At 43.4% G+C, this 22,067-nt stretch overlaps 1 protein-coding gene across 1 annotated transcript in view; it reads right to left on the reverse strand.

Moving 5' to 3' along the window:
• Positions 1 to 10,850, reverse strand: part of LOC122562432 (glutathione hydrolase 1 proenzyme-like) — a 71,112-nt gene extending 60,262 nt beyond the window's left edge. The window contains exons 1-2 of the mRNA XM_043715289.1: positions 10,696 to 10,850; positions 5,388 to 5,518 (exon numbers count right to left, since the gene is read on the reverse strand). Coding sequence (XP_043571224.1) covers positions 5,388 to 5,518; positions 10,696 to 10,850 — 286 coding nt within the window. The remainder of the gene's footprint in view (positions 1 to 5,387; positions 5,519 to 10,695) is intronic.
• Between the last annotated feature and the right edge of the window lie 11,217 nt (positions 10,851 to 22,067).

Here is a 22,067-nt window from a genome sequence, read left to right on the forward strand (position 1 = left end):
CTGAGCCACCACACTGCCCTGCACTGAGCCACCATACTGCCCTGCACTGAGGCACCATACTGACCTGCACTGAGCCACGATACTGTCCTGCACTGAGCCACCACACTGCCCTGCACTGAGCCACCGTACTGCCCTGTTAGTTTGGTGGATGAAGATGCGGAATGTACATTTGCTGGATATTGGAACTTTGAGGAACAAGTAGATGAAGCAGCTCTTTGGCTTCAAACCCTAACTTCACTTAATCTGTAAGCATTTCATTGTCCATTTGTTCTCCATGGAGAATGAAGGAGCTTAGGGGTCAGATGCTGCTAAAAGGTGATTTGCTGTATGCCCTTGATGCCTACAAATTAAATATGACCATCTCAATGAGTTTTGAAGTTAGCCGCAATGATATTGCAAGAAGCCAATGTTGACCAAAGGGGAACCATTCATTGTGCAGCTTCCAAGTGTCCGATGTGAGCCACACATAGAGTCATCGAATCATAAAGCACACTACATCACTTCATCATCTGTTCATGCAAGTAGAATGATGGTCTATATTGAATGCTGTGAGATGTTGTGTATTTGATATCACCCTTGGGTTGGAAGGATGTTGGAGTGCTGGAGGCACTCCCTGTCTGATGGCATTGTGTGGTCCTTGAGCTGGCACAACTCCTTCACCAAGTTGCTGCACATGCTGAGCCTGAATGTGGGTGGATGGTGCAGACATGTCCCTCATGATCAGGGTGCAGCATCCCTCACAGTTAGAGAAATGTGCGAAGACTTCACCTTCAGGGCTCACCACTAATGACTGTTCAGAGAGTTAGGAACCTCTTTCACACCTTCTTCACCCATTTTAGGTCTTTTCCACCAAGATTGTTCAGCTGTGCAGCTGGTGATATGTTGGTGTCTATAGCTGTGACCTAAGAAGGTAACTTTGGATGCAATGGGAGCTGCAGATAAGTGGGGGGTGAGGTGGTGAGGTAGGAATAGGGGAAGACAGGTAAAGGGTATGACCTGATTGGTCGATGGGAATGATGAACCTGATTGGTAGCTGGAAGGAAGGGTCAATCAGAGGAATGGAAGGGAGGAGAAGGGACTGGAAAAGTTGTCATTTTGGAGGGGGCCGGGGGGAGATGGGAAGGGAGGTTTTTTGAAATTGGAAAACTCAGTGTTGACTCCTCTAGGCTGTAGGCTGCCCAGGCGGAAGATGTGGTAGATGCTGGACTCCAAGGCAGACAAGCAGAGGCTGGAAGAACACACCAGACCAGACAACATGAGGAGGTGGAGAAGTCAACGTTTTGGATGTAACCTTTCTTCAGGACCGGGAGTGGGTTGAAAGGGAGCTGTAGACAAAGGGAGTGTGGGGAGAGGGGTGGGGTGGGGAGATAGGGATAGATGAACATAGGTAAAGGGTACGACCTGGGGACCTGGAGTCCATGTTGAGAACTCCCAGAACAACCTCCATTTAATTATATAGCACTGGACTCCCATCTCTGTTGACTCTGCCCTATCAATAGGACAGGACATTGTCAGGATGATGATGATTGTGTCTAGCACTTTGCCTGTAAAATATGATTGAGTGAGTTGACAATTCCCAGTTTTATTACAAAGCCAAATATTGGGATGGAGTACTTTACAGGTTGAGTGAATACTGTGCTATTAATATTTCCAGTGCTGAAGTCAATTATGGGTGGCACGGTGGCACAGTGGTTAGCACTGCTGCCTCACAGCGCCAGAGACCCGGGTTCAATTCCCGCCTCAGGCGACCGACTGTGTGGAGTTTGCACGTTCTCCCCGTGTCTGCGTGGGTTTCCTCCGGGTGCTCCGGTTTCCTCCCACAGTCCAAAGATGTGCAGGGTCAGGTGAATTGGCCATGCTAAATTGCCTGTAGTGTTAGGTTATGGGTCAATGTATGGGTGGGTTTCGGTTCGGCGGGTCGGTGTGGACTTGTTGGGCCGAAGGGCCTGTTTCCACACTGTAATCTAATTTAATCTAATCTCAATTCTGGCTTATCCAGTTCTTTCCTTTTCAACTTTTCTGTAAACATTTGGTGCAACTGAATGTCTCGCTAGGCTATTTCAAAAGGTTTTTAAGAGTCAACTAGATGGTTTAGATTGGAGTAGTACGTCGGATGATGCAGGTGAGAATGGTACATTTCCTTCCCCCAAGGGGAATGTTAAATAGTGATCATTCCAGTCATGTTTCATGTGAGAATCATTCACCAAAATTTTGAAGTTGACCAAAGCATTCATAAATGGAGAAATAATCAACAACACTGAACTTTTTATAACTTACCTCAGCATGAATCAGAACTACCACAAACCAGGCAACACACTGGTAACCTTTCTGTACCCTCTCAAAGCCTCCAAATCCTTCTGTACACAATATTCCAAATGTAGCCAAATTAAGGTTTGATTCCGCTGAAATGTGGGATGCCAAGTTTTATACTCTAAGCCCCGTCCAATGAAGGCAAGCACCTTCTTGACAACCTTATCCACTTGCGTTGCCTCTTTCAGGGAACTGTGGACCTGAATGTCTAGATCCTTCTGTATGTTAATTCTTCTCAGAGCTCCTCCATTTACTATATACTTGCCTCCATTAGACCTTCCAAAACGCATCACCTTGCATTTGTCAGAATTAAATTTCATCTGTCATCCCTTCACCCATTTATCTAGCCCATCTATATCCTGCTGTATTCTTTGGCAATCCTCCTCAGTATTCGTAGCTCCCACAACCTATGTATTGCCCACTAACCTACTAATCAGACCACCTATATTCTCCTCCAATTCACTTACATACATTACAATGAGCAGGGGCCCCAGCAATGACCCTTGCGGAGCATCACTGGTCACAGATCTCCATTGAGAAAAACACCCTTTCACCACTACTCTCTGCCTTCTGTGACCAAACCAGTTCTGTATCCATCTTACCAGCTAACCATGGATCCCATGTGACTTTGCCTTCTGTATCAGTCTGCCATGAGGGACCTTGTCAAAGATCTTACCAAAGTCCATGGAGATAATATCCACTTCCCTGCTCTCAATCATTTTCCTCAAAAAACTTAATCGAGTTTGTGAGACGTGACCTTCCCACACACAGCCATCCCTAATAAGTCCATATTTTTCCAAATGTGAGTAAAGCCTGTCTCTAAAAATCTTCTTCAATAATTTTCCTACCACCCATGTAAGGCTCATTGGTCTGTCATCTCCCAAATCATCCCAGCTGCCTTTCTTAAACAAAGGAACAGCATTGTCCATTCTCTGGTCTTCTGGGGCCTCTCCTGTGGCTAAAGAGAAAACAAAGACTTTGTACAAAGGTCCTGCAATTTTCTCCCTGGCCTCAGTATTCTGGTAGTTCCCATCAGATTCTGGGGGCTTGTCTATCTTAATGTTTTTCAAAACACCCAACACTTCTTCTTTAAATATCAATATGCCCTATACATGTCCCACTCTTGACTCACCATTCACCGTGTGAATACCAATGCAAAATATTCATTAAGAGCCTTACCCACTCACTCTGGCACCCTGTATAAATTCCTTCTTTATCCTTGAGTAGGCTACCCTTTCCCTAGCAATCCTCTTGCTTCACATATATATGTATAAAATACCTTGGGATTTTCCTTAATCCCATTTGCCAAGCACGTTTCATGGCCCCTAACTCCTTGGGACAGTGCTGGTCTAGCTTACCAGTGCTCTTTTTCAACTGACCAAGAAATAACAGGTTCACCCTTCTGGGAAGACACCCAGATCTTTAGCATCTCCAAAATTTTCATACATTTTCAAGTTTTAGTCCTCATTAGTCAGCTCATACAGTACCTCCAAGATCTCTTCTCTCATTTTTTGCCAAACAGAAAAATCTAACTTCACCTTGAGAATATTTTGTTTCTGTCTCCTCACATGAGCTTTTGATGTTCCTCTTTATGTTTTTATATGTTTTAACTTTGTTTCTGCATCTGTGCACTGATGGCCTTTATCCTCCAGTTCCTCTTCTCACAGCTCTCCTTTACGTCTGCAGCTTTCCTTTCTGTCTACCAGCCCAACTATGTCTTTCTTATCTTCCTCCTTTTTGGTACTGCTTCCAGGTCAGGAGTCATCAAATCACATGGACTAGAATTTGTTCTTATACAAGACAATTACAATTGATCACTTTACAGTTGATATAAACCCTTAAAAGCCCATTCTGGACTGTTTTGAGGAAAACAGTTACAGATTCTACAGAAACTTTAAATAAATTACAAAGTTTTTCTTGCTGTACTGCCGTCAGATCAAATGTTGCCACAATTATCATTAATGAGATTAGTTTAATTTCCTGATTTTGTTTTAATGAATTTCACAGTTGTGAGGGCGGGATTCAGCATTAAACTGGGACACTGATCCAGTACACCCCCACTACTCTACCATCTCTTACTCTGAGAAGTGTTATACAGCAGAATGCTGGATAATCAGAATATCGGGCACCTGGCATATTTCCTGTTCTCCTGAGGTTCCAGGTCCACTTAGTGCATTATTCAAGATGGGAAGAACCACACCATCGCTGTTAACTTCCTCCATCACTTGCACACGCACTTGCATCGTTGACAAAGATGACTATCTCTGTTCCGTCTTTAGAGAAACTCACCTCATTGTAGTCTCTCAGCTTGATCTGCTGGACTTCAAGTAACAGTGAGAGATGCCGAGATGGGGGCTAGGGGTGCAGTGTTGTGGTGGAATAGCCTTCCCAGGTGGTCACTCCATTCAGCTGGTCACTGCAGCCTCAAAAATCTAATTCCCCCCCCCCTCCCCCCCCCCCACTGGATGGAAGGCCTGGATTCAAGTCTCACCTGCTTCAAAGATGCGTAATAACATCTCTGAACAGGCTGATCAGAAAATTCTTCAAAAATCCAAGCTTCAGTTGAGCCACCCTGACCCTTAATCCTTTTAATTAGAAATCTTTGCATTGATTGTTGAGATTGACAGTTCAAGTCTGTGATCCATCACTATCTCACTGATTAGTCGGGGAACTCCCAAGTAGAGTGCTAAGGTCATGGTTTATTTGAATACCCTGAGCAAAGTCTGCTGCAGGTTCCAACCAATCCCTTAGCCTTGAGCTCACCTGATTTAGCAGCAACTCGGTCTTGAAAATTTCATCTATTATGCTTGTGGGTTATTCTTATAGACACATATGGAGTCATTGATAGACTCATAAACCATATTGTCATTGGTAAAAATTATGGAAAAAGGCAAGAAATAATTTGACCAGTGGCTGTTCAATGGAATGCAAAGCCATGATACCATTGGCAACTATATAGAGCATTTTAAATGATCCGTCTGCAATAGCCCAGGGATAGTTCCTCTGGGCTGTACAGAATTTATGGACAAAGAGCTAGAATGAAAGTGAAAATACAATTGGAGCAACATGGCACCTACCTGTCTGTGCATTGTAAATGGTCATGAAGAAGCCTCCCCCAATCCCCATGTTGTGTGCATTCATGAGTCCAACACAGAGCAAACTGGCAATGGCAGCATCCACAGCCGAGGCATTCTGCCTCAGAATATCCCTGCAATTGAGGCATTGAGAGATTTATAAGCACTTCAACAACAGGAGGACATTCAGACCCTTGAGCTAGCTCTGCCAATCAATGGTTAATCTTAACACCAAAATCAGATGGGCCATTGGGTGGAGGAGTGATGGATGGAGTTTAATTTAGATAAATGTGAGCTGCTACATTTTGGTTGGGAATATCAGGGCAGGACTTATACACTTAATGGTAAGGTCTTGGGGAGTGTTGCTGAACAAAGGGACCTTTGAATACAGGTTCATATTTCCTTGAAAGTAGAGTTTCAGGTAGATAGGACAGTCCTTTTATTCCTGATGAAGGGCTTTTGCCCGAAACGTCCATTTTGCCTGTCCTCGGATGCTGCCTGAATTGCTGTGCTCTTCCAGCACCACTGATCCAGTGAAGAAAGTGCTTGGTATGCTTTCCTTTATTGGTCAGTGCGTTGACTATAGGAGTTGGCAGGACATTGGAATACTTTTGGAATACTGCAGGACACTTCTTCAATTATTCAATACTGCATTCAATTCTGGTCTCTGTGCTATAGGAAAGATTGTGAAGCTTGAAACATTCAAAAAATTTTTACAAGGATGTTGCCAGGGTTGGAGGGTTTGAGCTATAGGGAGAGGCTGTGGACAGTTGGAGGCTGAGGGGTGACCTTATAGAGATTTATAACATCATGAGGGACATGGATAATGTGAATAGTCAAGGTCTTTTCCCCAGGATAGGGGACTCCAAAATCAAAGGGCATAGTTTAAGGTGAGAGGGGAAAGATTTAAAAGGGACCTAAGCGGGAACTTTTTCACTCAGAGGGTGGTACGTGTATGGACTGAGCTGCCAGAGGAAGTGGTGGAGGCTAGTACAATTACAACATTTGCCAGGCATCTGAATGGGTATGTGAATAAGAAGAGTTTAGACGCAGAGGGTGGTACATGTATGGAATGAGCTGCCAGAGGAAGTGGTGGAGGCTGGTACAATTACAACATTTGCCAGGCATCTGAATGGGTATGTGAATAAGAAGAGTTTAGAGGGAGATGGGCCAAATACTGGCAAATGGGACTAGATTCATTTAGGATATCTGCTCAGCATTGATGAGTTGGACCAAACTGCCTGTTTCTGTGCTGTACATCTCAATGACTTTGATCCTAAGTTGCCTCCTGTCCTGTATCAGCCTAAATAAATCACTGCCTCAATAACAACATCATGGGATTAATATGATTCAAAGCTATATGGATCAAGTTGAGACCTGTACTGGACTGACGTTGTTACATATTTAATGTTGCTTAGTGGCCCTAGGTTTTGGAAGGTTGTGGAAATTACATCAACTTTAGTGTAAACACCAGAATTTTTTTTTAATTTGAAAGTTCACTGTGGATATTAAAGATTTTTTTTAAGAAGGATGGTAGAAGTCACATGCCTGCTGGTTTTGCTCCGGCACCCATAGCTATTGCTATCCCTTTATCAAAAGCACTCAACATTTCCTTCTTGTTTACTTCTTCCTACAGCATGGTTCCTGTTCAGGGAAATGTAGACAGCTCCCTCTAGCGACTTCTTTCCCCTACTAATCCTCACCTGCACCCAAACTGATTTTACTCCTGATCTCATAAACGAAGATAATCTCTAACTATTGTACAAATGCTTTCCTTGATCAATAGTATTGTTTCTCCACCATTACCAAATTTTCCCAATTGTTCTTAAATATACCCCAAATATTCAGGTTTCGATCCTTGTCATCCTGCAGCCACATTTCTGATGTAATTATCAGATTATATTTATTTACTTCAGTACAATTGTTAAAATTAATTCTATGCACATTTCGCTACAGAGCCTTTCGTTGTGTCTTTTTGTTATAGTATCTGGTCTTGATTGTTGGCGTATTCCCAGGTTTTATTTTTCTCTCTACCCCATCTCTGCCCATTCTGTAACCCTCAATTTCCATATTACTATTTTCCCGTCTCACCTTGTCTTTACCCTTGGATATATCATCCACACCTGATCTCAGGACCACAGCATTTCATTTAAAACCCTCTCTATTTCCCAAGTTACGTAGTTTGCAAGCTCACTCATCCCATCATAATTCAGTTGTAGACATTCCCAACAGTACAGTCCCCACTTTCCCCATGTACTGGGGTTAATGCCCCACAAACCAGAACCCACTTGTCCCATAGCAATCTTTGAGACACTTATCCAACTCTTTAATTTCATTCCCTACCAATTTGCACACAGCTCAGATAATAATCCAGCGATTATAATATTTGAGCTTCTGCTTTTTAATTTAATGTCTGATTCCTTATACTGTCAATACAGAGCCTCCTTCCAAAGCCTCCTTCCAAATTCTACTATTTCATTGGAACCTGTATTGGGCATGATCAATGAATTCTCCCATTCCCACTGCACGTTCCTTTCCAGCACTGAACAATTGGTATCACTGGAAGGCAACATAACCATCTGGACTCTGGTCCTTTGTTGGATAGAAGTGTCAACTCTTCCTCACTATACTGTGCCCTGCTACATTCTTTGTTGCACTCCCAATATAAATGGTGTCATGGTCTTTTAGCTCAACCACCCTGCAGACCCCACTGTTATGCAAACAAGCTTGGGGAGCCTCAAACTGTGTAATAGGACTACTGAGGGATAGTCGACATGGCCTTGTGCGTGGGAAATCATGTCGCACAAACTTCATTGAGTTTTTTGAAGAAGTAACAAAGAGGATTGCTGAGGGCAAAGCATTGGACGTGATCTATATGGACTTAAGTAAAGCATTTGACGATGTTCCCCATGGGAGACTAGTTAGCAAGGTTAGATCTCATGGAATACATGGAGAACTAGCCATTTGGATACAGAACTGGCTCAAAGGTAGAAGACAGAGGGTGGTGGTGGAGCTGGAAAGCAGATTCTGGATTAGTGGTGCTGGAAAGCAGATTCTGGATTAGTGGTGCTGGAAAGCAGATTCTGGATTAGTGGTGCTGGAAAGCAGATTCTGGATTAGTGGTGCTGGAAAGCAGATTCTGGATTAGTGGTGCTGGAAAGCAGATTCTGGATTAGTGGTGCTGGAAAGCAGATTCTGGATTAGTGGTGCTGGAAAGCAGATTCTGGATTAGTGGTGCTGGAAAGCAGATTCTGGATTAGTGGTGCTGGAAAGCAGATTCTGGATTAGTGGTGCTGGAAGAGCACAGCAGTTCAGGCAGCATCCAGGAGCTTCGAAATCGACGTTTCGGGTTTATTCCTGATGAAGGGCTTTTGCCCCAAACATCGATTTTGGAGCTCCTGGATGCTGCCTAATGAAGAAGGCGTTTGGTATGCTTTCCTTTATTGGTCAAAGCATTGAGTACAGGAGTTGGGAGGTCATGTTGCAGCTGTACAGGACATTGGTTAGGCCACTGTTGGAATATTGCATGCAATTCTGGAATCCTTCCTATCGGAAGGATGTGGTGAAACATGAGGATGCAGAAAAGATTTACAAGGATGTTGCCAGGGTTGGAGGGTTTGAGCTATAGGGAGGGGTTGAATAGGTTGGGGCTGTTTTCCCTGGACCATGGGAGGCTGAGGGGTGACCTTATAGAGGTTTATAAAATCATGAGGGGCATGGATAGGATAAATAGACAAGAAGTTTTCCCTGGGGTGAGGGAGTCCAGAACTAGAGGGCATAGGTTTACGGTGAGATGGGCAAGATTTAAAAGGGACCTAAGGGGCAAACCTTTCACACAGAGGGTGGTGCTTGCATGGAATGAACTGCCAGAGGAAGTGGTGGAGACTGGTACAATTACAGCATTTAAAATATATCTGAATGGGTATATGAATATGAAGGTTTAGAGGGATATGGGCCAAGTGCTGGCAAATGGGACTAGGTTAGTTTGGGATATCTGGTCAGCATGGACAATTTGGACCAAAGGGTCTGTTTCTGTGCTGTACATCTCTGTGACTCTATAATAGTATAGCTGCAGAGGTTGACAGTCCTGCATTCCTGCTTTGTGAGTCCCCTTACCGGCCCTATTTGTTGTCACACCTTCATGCCACTTACCACTGAGAAATGAGAAAACCATCATCCTAATGGGAGTAAAAACTGAAAGAGCTGAGGATACAGTAAATCACCAACAAAAATAGAAATTGGCGGACAAACTGAGCTTAACGTTTCAGGTCGACAGGCCCTTCTTAATTCTGAGAAAGCGTCACTTGACCTGAAACGGTAACTCTGATTTCTCTGCACAGAAGCTGCCAGACCTGCTCAGCTTGTCCGCCAATTTCTATTTTCAATCGGAAGAGATGTAACTGCCTCCTGCTATAAAAAGATCCAGGTAACTTTTCCCTCCCGATGTGTTGTAATGTGTGTAGCTTAACCTCCAGCTTGTTCAAACTGGACTGAAGCAGTTTGAACAAGCAATTGCTGCAGGTGTGTTTTTCCTGGATCACAGTGATTTCAGAATCTCCCACGTGCTGCAGCATTGACACATGATCTGTTCATCTATCCTAAGTAAGTTAAATTATTTGGTTATATCATTCACTTACATATGTTTCTCTTTTCAAATGATTTGAATAAATGGTGAACAATGTATCTTTGAAAAATTGGGTCTGCTGTTCTGATGAATAAAGTTCGTGATTTGAGGTCATTCTACCTTTTAGTGCCTTTTTTTTTTTGGCTCTTTCAACCAATTAGCCAATTATCCTGATCTTTTCCCATGGCATCACAATTCATTCCCCTTCAATTATAAATCCAATTCCTTTTTGAAGATTCATATTGGATCTGCTTGAATGCTTTCAGGCTATGACTTCCAGACCATAACTGCTGGTTGTGTAAAATAATTCCCCTCAGGTAATTGGCGTTTACAGTTATAAAGGTATGGGACAGAATAAAGATAAACAGTGATTGAGGGATCTGGAATGAAAGGACAGATAGAAATAGATCTAAAAGCTCAGGAGAAACACTTATACATAGTAGCTTGAGCACTTGTGGAATGGATTACCAGGGTCATTAACTAAAACCAAGTTCATATAATCATTTAAGAAGAGATTAGATAGTTGGTTGATATAAAATAAATAAAACGGCTACATGAGATAAGGAACAAACACTATGTGAAGATAACCATCAACATGAAGTGGTTTGGCAGATCATCCTGTATCCTCTATTTTTCACTATTTCTCTGACAGACAATGTGAACCAAAGCCTTTTAACAGACACTCACCGGCCAATCTCTGAACAGTTCCCTGCATCTGCAGCAACAGCAGCTGTCTCGAAGGAATATGTTGGCACTTTCCTGGGCTTCAGCCCACAGTACAGGACCAGGGGGAGTGCGTGGACCAATATTAGCACAATGATTACTACAGTTGTATTTATCATTTTTCTGCAGTGAAAGAAAAAGAAACATTCAGATCTGGATGTGATCTCCAAGAAGGTGTCAGAAATGGATATCATGACATCAACTATAAAAAGTAGAGTCGGACACTTGAGGGATATAAGCCTGCGGTTCTGTAAGCAAACTTCATTTTTGTAAAATAATAAAGCAGTTTAAAAACGCTAATCAGATAATTACCAACTTTAAAATTCTGTTCTCAATTTCTTTCACTAGGTCTAAAGAAATCATTTGTCTGAGTTGTTAACAGTACCACTCTTGAGTTCATTCGCAAGTTGGGACACAATACTGGAAAATATAAAGTAACCATTCGTAAGTACGAATAAACGTTCATATATGAGAAGTTTAAAATTATTATTAAGATACTCTGCATGGCATTGTGTTTGTAAGTACAAGTGTTCATAAGTCGGGTGTTCGTGAATCAGAGCTCCTCCCCTGTATGCCATTTTGTTTAGCCTGGTATGCACCAAATACTAAAAGAATTGGACAAAATGAAGTAATGGTTCATCTTCAACTATTGCTCTTCACAACTTCAGGACATGCCAAAATGCTTTGCACTCAATGAAGCATTTTTAAAGTGTACTCACTGTTATAATTTTAAAAATGCAGCAAACAAATTGAGAACAAGGTCCAACAATAGAAATTAGATATTTATGTTATCTGTTCAGTAATGTTGGATGATGGATTGGTATTGGGTACCAGGACCGCGCACTCCCCCTGGTATTGGGTACCAGGACCGCGCATTCCCCCTGGTATTGGGTACCAGGACCGCGCACTCCCCCTGGTATTGGGTACCAGGACCGCGCACTCCCCCTGGTATTGGGTACCAGGACCGCGCACTCCCCCTGGTATTGGGTACCAGGACCGCGCACTCCCCCTGGTATTGGGTACCAGGACCGCGCACTCCCCCTGGTATTGGGTACCAGGACCGCGCACTCCCCCTGGTATTGGGTACCAGGACCGCGCACTCCCCCTGGTATTGGGTACCAGGACCGCGCACTCCCCCTGGTATTGGGTACCAGGACCGCGCACTCCCCCTGGTATTGGGTACCAGGACCGCGCACTCCCCCTGGTATTGGGTACCAGGACCACGCACTCCCCCTGGTATTGGGTACCAGGACCGCGCACTCCCCCTGGTATTGGGTACCAGGACCGCGCACTCCCTCTGGTATTGGGTACCAGGACCGCGCACTCCCCCTGGTATTGGGTACAGGTCACCAGGGAGAGTGAGTATTGGGTGAAAATAGAACTTGTTCAGGTGTTAGTGTCATGACATCCTAATTGATGTCACAGAACCTAACCAGGGAATTGTACAGGACTAGTAGTGCATCATAAGTAGTTAGACACTACATTCTCACTTATGAAATGACTTTCTCCAGCTCAATGCATTGTCATCACAAAATCTACTGCAAATAACACTTCTATTTTCTTAAATGTTGTTTTAGACTTCACGAATTGGTATTGTGTTATTGAGTTGTTTGCCCAACACAAAGTTATCACTTTTACACAGGACAGGTGAACAAATTAGGTTCAGTTTACATGAAAATCTAAGATAGATTTTCTCATCAGGCAGAATGATTACAGTGAATCAATACTTGCAGTAGCAAAGAAACACCACACAGCTACAAATCCTTACATTAACAAGCTGCAGCCTAGACTCCTGCTGGTCACAGTGTCTCATTCTGGTCCATACCTCATTGACATATTCAGCCCTTAAAGCAATATGACAGCATCTCCTTTCCCAAAGATAAAAATCACATGCATTAATAATAAAAATACATGTCAAATTTGAGTAGCCACAGATCTTTTTACTCTGAATTATGAATGGAAATGTTTAAGAGTCTATGCACCTATGTAATGTGTAAGTGATTTAACAATTCATTTAAGATCTCATGATAGTATAATCTTCCTGAGATCTAGACTTTACACTATGATGTTCTGAGTTATAGCTGTGTTGATCTTTGAGTGTTGTTAGTGTCGGTTGTTGTCATGTTGGTTTTCCTAACCTCAGTTTTTGTAAGTACGTTGTTTTGGAGCTTTGGGGAGGAAAAAGATCAAAATAATGACACTTTAAAAAGGAGGAAGAGATAAAAAGGCAGAGACCAGATGGGCAATGATTCAAACGGAGAAAGAAACCTACACTGCTGTCTGATACAGCAGTGAATCTGCACAGTTATGCCTTTGCTGTTAGAGTTTAAGTATTCCTGGACATTGGAGTGTGTCTAAGAAAAATTAACAAACAGCAAAATTCGCGGCTGACCTTGCAGGAACCTGTGTGGGCCAACTCGTAGTACAAGAGCAGTTAGGTACATAGTTTTTTAGTGTAACCTTGCCATTCTTTTTTTTTGGTGTAAATCTACCATAGTGAGTAGAGTGAGTTCTGTTTGATTTTAGTTTTTATTGAGATCTGTCTCTTGATTAAATTTTAAAAATATATAATATAGATACTAAGTTAGCCTGGAGCAGTGTTTTTTATAGCAGTAAGACTGCGCTATTTTCTGGGTCTGTAGATGTTAAGGTGCAAAGACGGCCTTCAGTAGAGTGATGTGCTCTTCCTGTTGGATGTGGGAATTTAGGGAGAGTTTACATGTTATCGATGATTATAGCAGGGACTGTGTTTGGTTGTGAACCCTATCCGACTGCATGGATCATTTGGAACGGCAGTTAGATACAATGACAAACTTACAGGAGCTGGAGGTGTGATGGATGGCAGTTATATGAGAAAAACCACAGATACAATCAGGTAGATGGGTTAACTCCTGAAAAGGTAGGAGAGGGAGGCAAGTAGTTCAGGAGTCTCCTCTGGCTATCACCAGCTCAAACAAGTGCTGTTTTGGAAAATGCAGGAGGTGACGGATTCTCACAGGAATGTAGCACAAACAGCCAAGTTTCTGTTATCGAGATTAGCTCTAGTATAATGAGGGGTACATCAGGTTCCAGGCAATTGATTGTGTTAGGGGACTCTCCAGTCTGAGGTACAGACAGACATTTCTGTGGCCAGCAGCGAAAAATCAGAATGATGTGTTGCCTCCCTGGTGCCAGGATCAAGGATGTCACAGAGAGGGTGCAGAATGTTCTCAAGGGGGAGAGGGACCATCAGGAGGTCATTATACACATTAGAACTAACAACATAGGAAGGGACAAGGATGAGATTCTGAAGGAAAAATATAGAAAGTTAGGCATGAATTTCAAAAGGAGGTCCTTGAGGGTAGTAATATCTGGATTACACCCGGTGCTGCAAGTTAGTGTGGGTAGGAATAAGAGAATAGAGCAGATGAATGCATGGCTGAGGAGCTGGTGTATGGGAGAAGGATTCCCATTTTTGGATCATTGGAATCTCTTCTGGGATAGAAGTGACCTGTACAAGAAGGATTGCACCTAAATTGGAAGGGGACTAATCTCCTGGCAGGAAGATTTGCTAGAGCTGCTCGGGAGGATTTAAGCTAGTAAGGTGGGGGGGGAGAGGGGGTGTTTGGTGGTGGTGGTGTGTGACCCAGGGAGGTACTGAGGAAAGAGATCAATTGAGACTGGTACACTTGAGAAAAGAAGCGAGTCAAACAGTCAGGGCAGGCAGGAACAAAGCAGGACTGATAAATTAAACTGCATTTATTTCATTGCAAGACGCCTAACAGGAAAGGCAGATGAACTCAGGGCATAGTTAGGAACATGGGACTAGGATATCATAGGAATTACAGAGATATGTCTTGGGAATGGACTGAACTGGCAGCTTAATGTTCCAGGATACAAATGCTTCAGGAAAGACAGACAGGGAGGCAAGAGAGGAAGGGGATTAGGGCTTTGATTAAGGATAACATTACGGCTGTACTTAGGGAGGATATTCCTGGGAATACATTCAGGTAAGTTTTTTGGGTGGAATGGAGAAATAAGGAAGGGATGATCACCTTATTGGGATTGTAATATAGACCCTCCAGTAGTCAGCAGGAAATTGAGAAACAAATTTTTAAGGAGATCTCAGTTATCTGTAAGAATAATAGGGTGGTTATGGTAGGGGATTTTAACTTTCCAAACATAGATTGGGACTGCCAATAGTGTTTAGGGTTTACGTAGAGAGCAATTTAAGTGTGAACATGAATATCTTCTGATTCAGTGTGTGGATGTACCTACTAGAGAAGGTGCAAAACCTGACCTACTCTTGGGAAATAAGGCAGGGCAGGTGACTGAGGTGTCAGTGGGGGAGCACTTTGGGGCCAGCGACCATAATTCTATTAGTTTTAAGATAGTGATGGAAAAGAATAGACCAGATCTAAAAGGAAAAAGTGAGGACTGCAGATGCTGGAGATCAGAGTCAAGTTAGAGTGGTGCTGGAAAAGCAGAGCAAGTCGGGCAATATCCGAGGAGCAGGAAAATTGACATTTCGGGCAAAAACCCTTCATCAGGAAAAGTTAAAGTTCTAAATTGAAGGAAGGCTCATTTTGAAGGTATTAGACAAGAACTTTCAAAAGAGATGTTCACAGGTAAAGGGACGGCTTGAAAATGGGAAGCTTTCAACAATGAAATAACAAGAGTCCAGAGACTGTATATTCCTGTTAGGGTGGAGGTCAAGGCCGGTAGATGTAGGGAGTGCTGGATGACTAGAGAAATTGAGGTTTAGGTCAAGAAAAAGAATGAAGCATATGTCTGGTATAGACAGGAGAGATCAAGTGAATCCTTCGAGGAGTATAAAGGCAGTAGGAAAATACTTAAGAGAGAAGTCAGGAGGGCAGAAAGGGGACATGAGATAGCATTGGCAAATCAGGTTAAGGAGAATCCAAAGGGATTTTATAAATACATTAAGGACAAAAGGGTTACTCGGGAGAGAATAGGGCCCCTCAAAGATCAGCAAGGCAGCCTATGTGTAGAACTGCAGGAGAAAGGGGAGATACTAAACAAGGTTTTGCATCAGTGTTTACTGTGGAGAAGAACATGGAAGATATAGAATGTGGGGAAATTAATGGTGACATCTTGCAAAATGTCCATATTACAGAGGTAATGGTGCTGGGTATCTTAAAATGCAGAAAGGTGGATAAATCCCCAGGATCTGCTCAGGTGTACCCTAGAAGTCTGTGGGAAGCTAGAGAAGTGATTGCTGAGCCACTTGCTGAGAGATTTGTGTCATCGATAGTCACAGGTGAGGTGCCGGAAGACTGGAGGTTGGCTAACGTGGTGCCACTGTTTAAGAAGGGTGGTAAAGACAAGCCAGGGAACGATAGACCAGTGAGCCTGACATCGGTGGTGGGCACGTTGTTGGAGGGAATCCTGAGAAACAGGATGTACATGTATTTGGAAAGGCAAGGACTGATTAGGGATAGTCAACATGGCTTTGTGCGTGGGAAATCATGTATCACAAACTTCTTTGAGTTTTTTGAAGAAGTAACAGAGAGGATTGATGAGGGCAGAGTGGTGGATATGATCTAAATGCATTTCAGTAAGGCGTTCGACAAGGTTCCCCATGGTAGACTGGTTAGCAAGGTTACATCAATACAGGGAGAATGAACCATTTGAATCAGAACTGGCTCAAAGATAGAAAACAGAGAGTGGTGATGGAGGGTTGCTTTTCATAACACACAAAATTTATCACAAAAGATCTCAGTGTCATGTAACTGAAACAATATATTGGACAAACCTAGATTGCTGTTAGGCCTTTCATCTTTTAGAATGGGGTTGCAGGTTTTGTTTCATTAATATGTAAATCCCAGAACTTCTTTCCAGTGTCTTATGATCCTACTCCACTATCACCTGATGAAAGAGCAGCGCTCCGAAAGCTAGTGCTTCCAAATAAACCTGTTGGACTATAACCTGGTCTTGTGTGATTTTTAACTTTGTCCACCCCAGTCCAACACCGACACGTCCACAACTTGTTCAAACACAGCAAGACATGAACAGTGTCCAGGATTGTTCTGAAAAGTGGTGTTAGATTCCTTAGAAATAAGAAATGAGACCATGACCTTTTCAAATATCTGGTTTTATTTCTTCTTATGTGTTGATTATATGATTGCAAGTTGAAACATTTGCAGCAACAGCTTTTTTCATGCTTTTTCTACATTTTGTTTAGTCTATCTACTCACAAGCTGTTCATAGGGTGGTATCCTTCTGAGACCCATTGTTTTTAATGCATCTGAGATGTTGGAATGAGTCACTTGCCACTACCTGTTTGAAACTGACTTCCTTTGTGTCAACCACACTTTGCAAGTCTGCTTTTTGCAATAACATTTGTAAATTCAACCTTTGTTATGCTGTAGCTTAATCACACAATTTTCAATGCACTCAGAATAGAATCCCTACAGAACAGAATCCCTACAGTGTGGAAACAGGCCCTTCGGCCCAAGTCTGCACCGACCCTCCAAAGAGTAACCCATCCAAACACGTTCCCCATTACTCTACCTTTACCACTGACTAATGCACCTAACCTACACATCCCTGAACACAATGGGCCATTGAGTATGGCCAATTCACCCCCCCTAATCTGCACATCATTGGATTGTGGGTGGAAACCGGATCACCTGGAGGAAACCCACACAGACAAGGGACAAACTCCACACAGAGTCCACAATTCTCCCCTTCTGATTCTTCACAAACATGATCCCTGAAGCAAAGCAAGTCAACTGTAATATATAGGTCGCCTGGAGTGTTGAACAGCAGTAAAATACCAAACATTAGGCTTCAGCATTTGCTGAATACAACACTTAAGCAGCATAAACAAGAAATACAGAATAAGAATCACAACAGTATAAAATATAATTCCTTGAATTAATGATGTACCCAATGATCCCAACCAACTGGGAGCCCAACTCCACAAAGTGGAAGTCGGGTACTGCTTAGGTTTGTCCATTTCCTTGTGGATATGGTCAACCAAGTTAGTGATTGCTTCAGAGTTATCAGAGATGTCGGTGTAACATTCTTGACCTATAAGGGCACAGCTATCTTTCTCAGCTAAGATCCAGACCAGAGCTATGCGATTCTGCAAAACGATTGCTTGTATGGCAACTATCAATCTTATCTAGAGCCTGAGAGGTGCTATTGGCTGTCTGTTCTAGGATAGCTGCCAAGTTCATAATCTCCCTGCAATTCCTACCTGCTCCATACTAAGGAAAGGCAATAATCCAGAACCTCTCCGGGTCAGTGATGGAACACGTAAGCACTGTTGAGTGGATTTCAGAGATTTCATAAGTGTGGTGCATAATTAGGAGCACAAAAACAAGTAACAGGAGCCTATCCATGAGGGGGACAACCAGGCATATGCTTTGTGTCCACAAACAAAATACATGCCAATGTATGCAACAACCCGGGACATATACTCAGAAAACCAGACGTGGTCAAAGGTTGTTGCTTGAATGAGGTTAGTAAAATTAAGTTTAGATGGAGGCCATGCATCAGGAGTGACATTAAAATATTGGGTGCAATTATCTGACCCACAGACGAACTCCCAGGCTCAGATCTAGTGAGGCATATAGAGACAACCGGCCTTCCTACCTCTGATGTGTTGATAATGGCAACAAATGGTGGTGGACAGGAAGAAAGGTATAGGGATTGATGCCAACCTTCAAAAGCAGAAAAGCTGTTCCCTGCTGATTCCCACTTATCTCGGTACGATCAATGTCCACTGTTTCACCCATTCTCTGCGGAAAATGTAGCAGACATGCAAAATCCTAGCCATTAAGGATTCGTTCTGGCTAGTGACTCATTCTGACATCTCAGGTGCATTAAAAATAATGGGTCTCAGAAGGATACCGCCCCCTGAATGCATGGGAATGTGTGAACAAACCCAGCAGCTGGAGACATTTGATATAAGTGTAAGACATGTACAAAAGGTATTTACATTGAGTTCATGTTTTACACTAAATCCTCCTGCTGAAAGGGGGGTCAGTATAGTTATGGGTCCCAAATGTGACAGCATCTCCTTAATGGATCAGGGCAGTGGTTCTATCCTGGGTCATTTCACGTTTTCCCACTGAGATACCACCTCTTCCTGGGCAATTTGTGCCTTTTACAGGAGTGTAAAAGGTCAGGGAGAATGAGCAAATCTTCCCTGTGTTGCTCTTCCGCCTGGGACACTACCAGAATATCATCCATATATTGAACCACCATAAATGCCATTGAAGGCAATTCTTGCAAAATCCTTCTGCAAAGCCATGTGAAAGACAGTAGGGCTATGTTGAAACCCTGTGGCAGGCATGTCCAAGTATACTGCTGCTGTTGCACAGTAAAGACAAACGATTGCTGTACCTCAGGGGCCAGAGAGAGTGACCAAAATCTATGTCTATTATCAAAAAGTACTTACGGTCAGGTAAGATGGCGTTAAAAATAGTGGAGGGGTCTGCAACTAAGGGCACTTTGTGATCAATACATTGATTTGTTTTTCTATGGTCCACTGTAGGACAGCAGGTTCTGTCCGCCTCTTTAACTGGCCACACCGGACTACTAGATGAACTATGAGTTTACTGGCAACGTACCAGCAATAGAGGCAAGACTGATGGGGCATTGTTTAGTGTTTGGCAGGCAACTCCAGGAAAAGTGACTGGTGTTATCTGCAAAGGGCCACAATCATTCTTGTCCTTTGCCCAAGTTGGATGAACTTGCCATTCCTCTTTTTGCAGATGCCGTATTGACCATGTAATATGACAATTCTCAAAATGCAATGATGAATTTATCTGGGTTAAGACATCCATTCTCAATAAAGACTGTTGCACAGGCCCAACCCACAGAGATGGCAGAATTTCATGTGGTCCTAGTTGTATTGGTAAGAGTTTTGTTTTCCAAAGAGTCAATCCTCTTCCCCCAGTCCAACTGCAGTCTTCCACTCTCCATCAAAGGACAGATTATATCCGTCAATCAAAGGTAAATATGTCAATTCAGCACGGGTGTCCAAAAGACAATTGATTTCCCTATTGCCCACCCCCATTGAGACATAGCAGCTTTTGGGCCTTTTCTCTAGGGCTGCTAATGTAGGATGTAGTAGATTGAAGGTGGGCTCCTTCATGCTCAATGGTGGGCGGTCCTGAGGGAAAGGATTCCTGTTTAAAGGCAGGCTTGGAATAGCTTTCCCTTAACACTACAAGTTTTGGCCCAAGGTCCTTCTCGCCCACAGTTATGAACTGGAAAAGCTTAAAAATATATTCAGTCTGCACCTTATGGATGGAGAACAAGTGCTTTCTACCATCGAGGAGGGTGTCTATCTGCTGAGGCTTCTGGTGCTGTTACTATGGTCTGCATGGTTCTAAACTTAGATTCCAAATTCTGTTCTAGGTGGTTAGTCGCTTCAGTGATTTCATCATACATTCTGTGACTGGTCTCCCACTCAGGGACCTACACCTTTAACAATTTTGCTGGTTTGGGTTTTAATCCTATGACAAAGGCAGATTTCTTTGGCGCTATACTGCTATTGTCAATTTGTTCTGCATTTGTGTCCCCGAGGTAAAAACAATGACTGCAGATGCTGGAAACCAGATTCTGGATTAGTGGTGCTGGAATTTAACGTTTCGGGCAAAAGCCCTTCTTCAGGAATAAAGGCAGTCCTGGTGCTCACCTTCAAGGACAGAACGCCCCTGGTGCTCACCTTCAAGGACAGAACGCCCCTGGTGCTCACCTTCAAGGACAGAACGCCCCTGGTGCTCACCTTCAAGGACAGAACGCCCCTGGTGCTCACCTTCCATCCTACCAACCTTCGCATAAACCAAATCATCTGCCGACATTTCCGCCACCTCCAAACAGACCCCACCACCAGGGATATATTTCCCTCCCCACCCCTCTCCGCCTTCCGCAAAGACCGTTCCCTCCGTGACTACCTGGTCAGGTCCACGCCCCCCTATGACCCACCCTCCCATCCTGGCACTTTCCCCTGCCACCGCAGTAACTGTAAAACCTGTGCCCACACCTCCTCCCTCACCTCCTTCCAAGGCCCTAAAGGAGCCTTCCACATCCATCAAAGTTTTACCTGCACATCCACTAATATCATTTATTGTATCCGTTGCTCCCGATGCGGTCTCCTCTACATTCCCTAAAGCAGAGCGCTTTAGGGAACATTTCCGGGACACCCGCCCCAATCAACCACACCGCCCCGTGGCCCAACATTTCAACTCCCCCTCCCACTCTGCCGAGGACATGGAGGTCCTGGGCGTCCTTCACCACTGCTCCCTCACCACCAGATGCCTGGAGGAAGAACGCCTCATCTTCCGCCTCGGAACACTTCAACCCCAGGGCGTCAATGTGGACGAAGCTCCTTGGATGCTGCCTGAACTGCTGTGCTCTTCCAGCACCACTAATCCAGATTTGTGTCCCCTGCCATGCTGGAATGTTCTATCCAGATTACCACAAACCTTTCTGCATAGTTCCATAATTCCTCACTGCCTCTTTGCTGACATGCTGTGATTTTACTCCAATCTGTTTTAGGAGGGCCATAATCCTTCAACCAATCCCTGATAGCTTTCTGTTCATCATCAAAGTTTTGTCCACTGTCTTATAATTTCTCTCTAACTTTTTAAAATAGTTTCCTACTCACACTACCTCCTACGATGATAGACAACACTTGCACTCTATCTATTGGGTGCAGACTGAATATATTTTTAAGCTTTTCCGGTTCATTCCATGTTGTCATGCCTCCCTTTTCCAGGTGAGACAGTTCTTTGGACCATCTTTCCACCCAGTTTGGGATCGGAAAGCTGGTGGCCTGCCCGTTGTGTATATTCATATTTAACCACAGTCATGTCATCCTTTTGTTTTTGCCTCTGTATGGCTCTTAGTCTGTACTGGCTGTAAATTAAATGTTTGATCTACTTAATCAAATTCAGTCAGGCTGAGACCATATTGTTCATCCCCATTTCCCAGAACCTGCACTTTACCCAGGTCTTGGGGTGTCCCATAGCCAATATATAGGGGAGCACTCGGATAAGGTGGGCTTTGAGGAATTTTCATTACTGGAGCTATTTCCTTCTCAGCCAATTTTTATTTTGTCGCTTGAAGTTCTTCACAAACAGCTTTCAGTTCTTCCTTTAGCTTATTAATTTCATGATCATGGTTAGATTTGTCTATGATTTCTTGTCTAATTTTTCGCATTACACACAGAGACCAACAAATGTGTCTTTTGTAAGACTGTAAGACATAGGAGCAGAAATTAGACCATTCAATCATGGCCATCAAGTTTCTCAACCTCATTTTCCCACTTTCTCCCTGTAATCTTTGATCCACTAGAGACTCAAGAACCTATCTCA

This window comes from Chiloscyllium plagiosum, chromosome 25 (genome assembly GCF_004010195.1).
Source record: "Chiloscyllium plagiosum isolate BGI_BamShark_2017 chromosome 25, ASM401019v2, whole genome shotgun sequence".
Classification (NCBI taxonomy): domain Eukaryota; kingdom Metazoa; phylum Chordata; class Chondrichthyes; order Orectolobiformes; family Hemiscylliidae; genus Chiloscyllium; species Chiloscyllium plagiosum.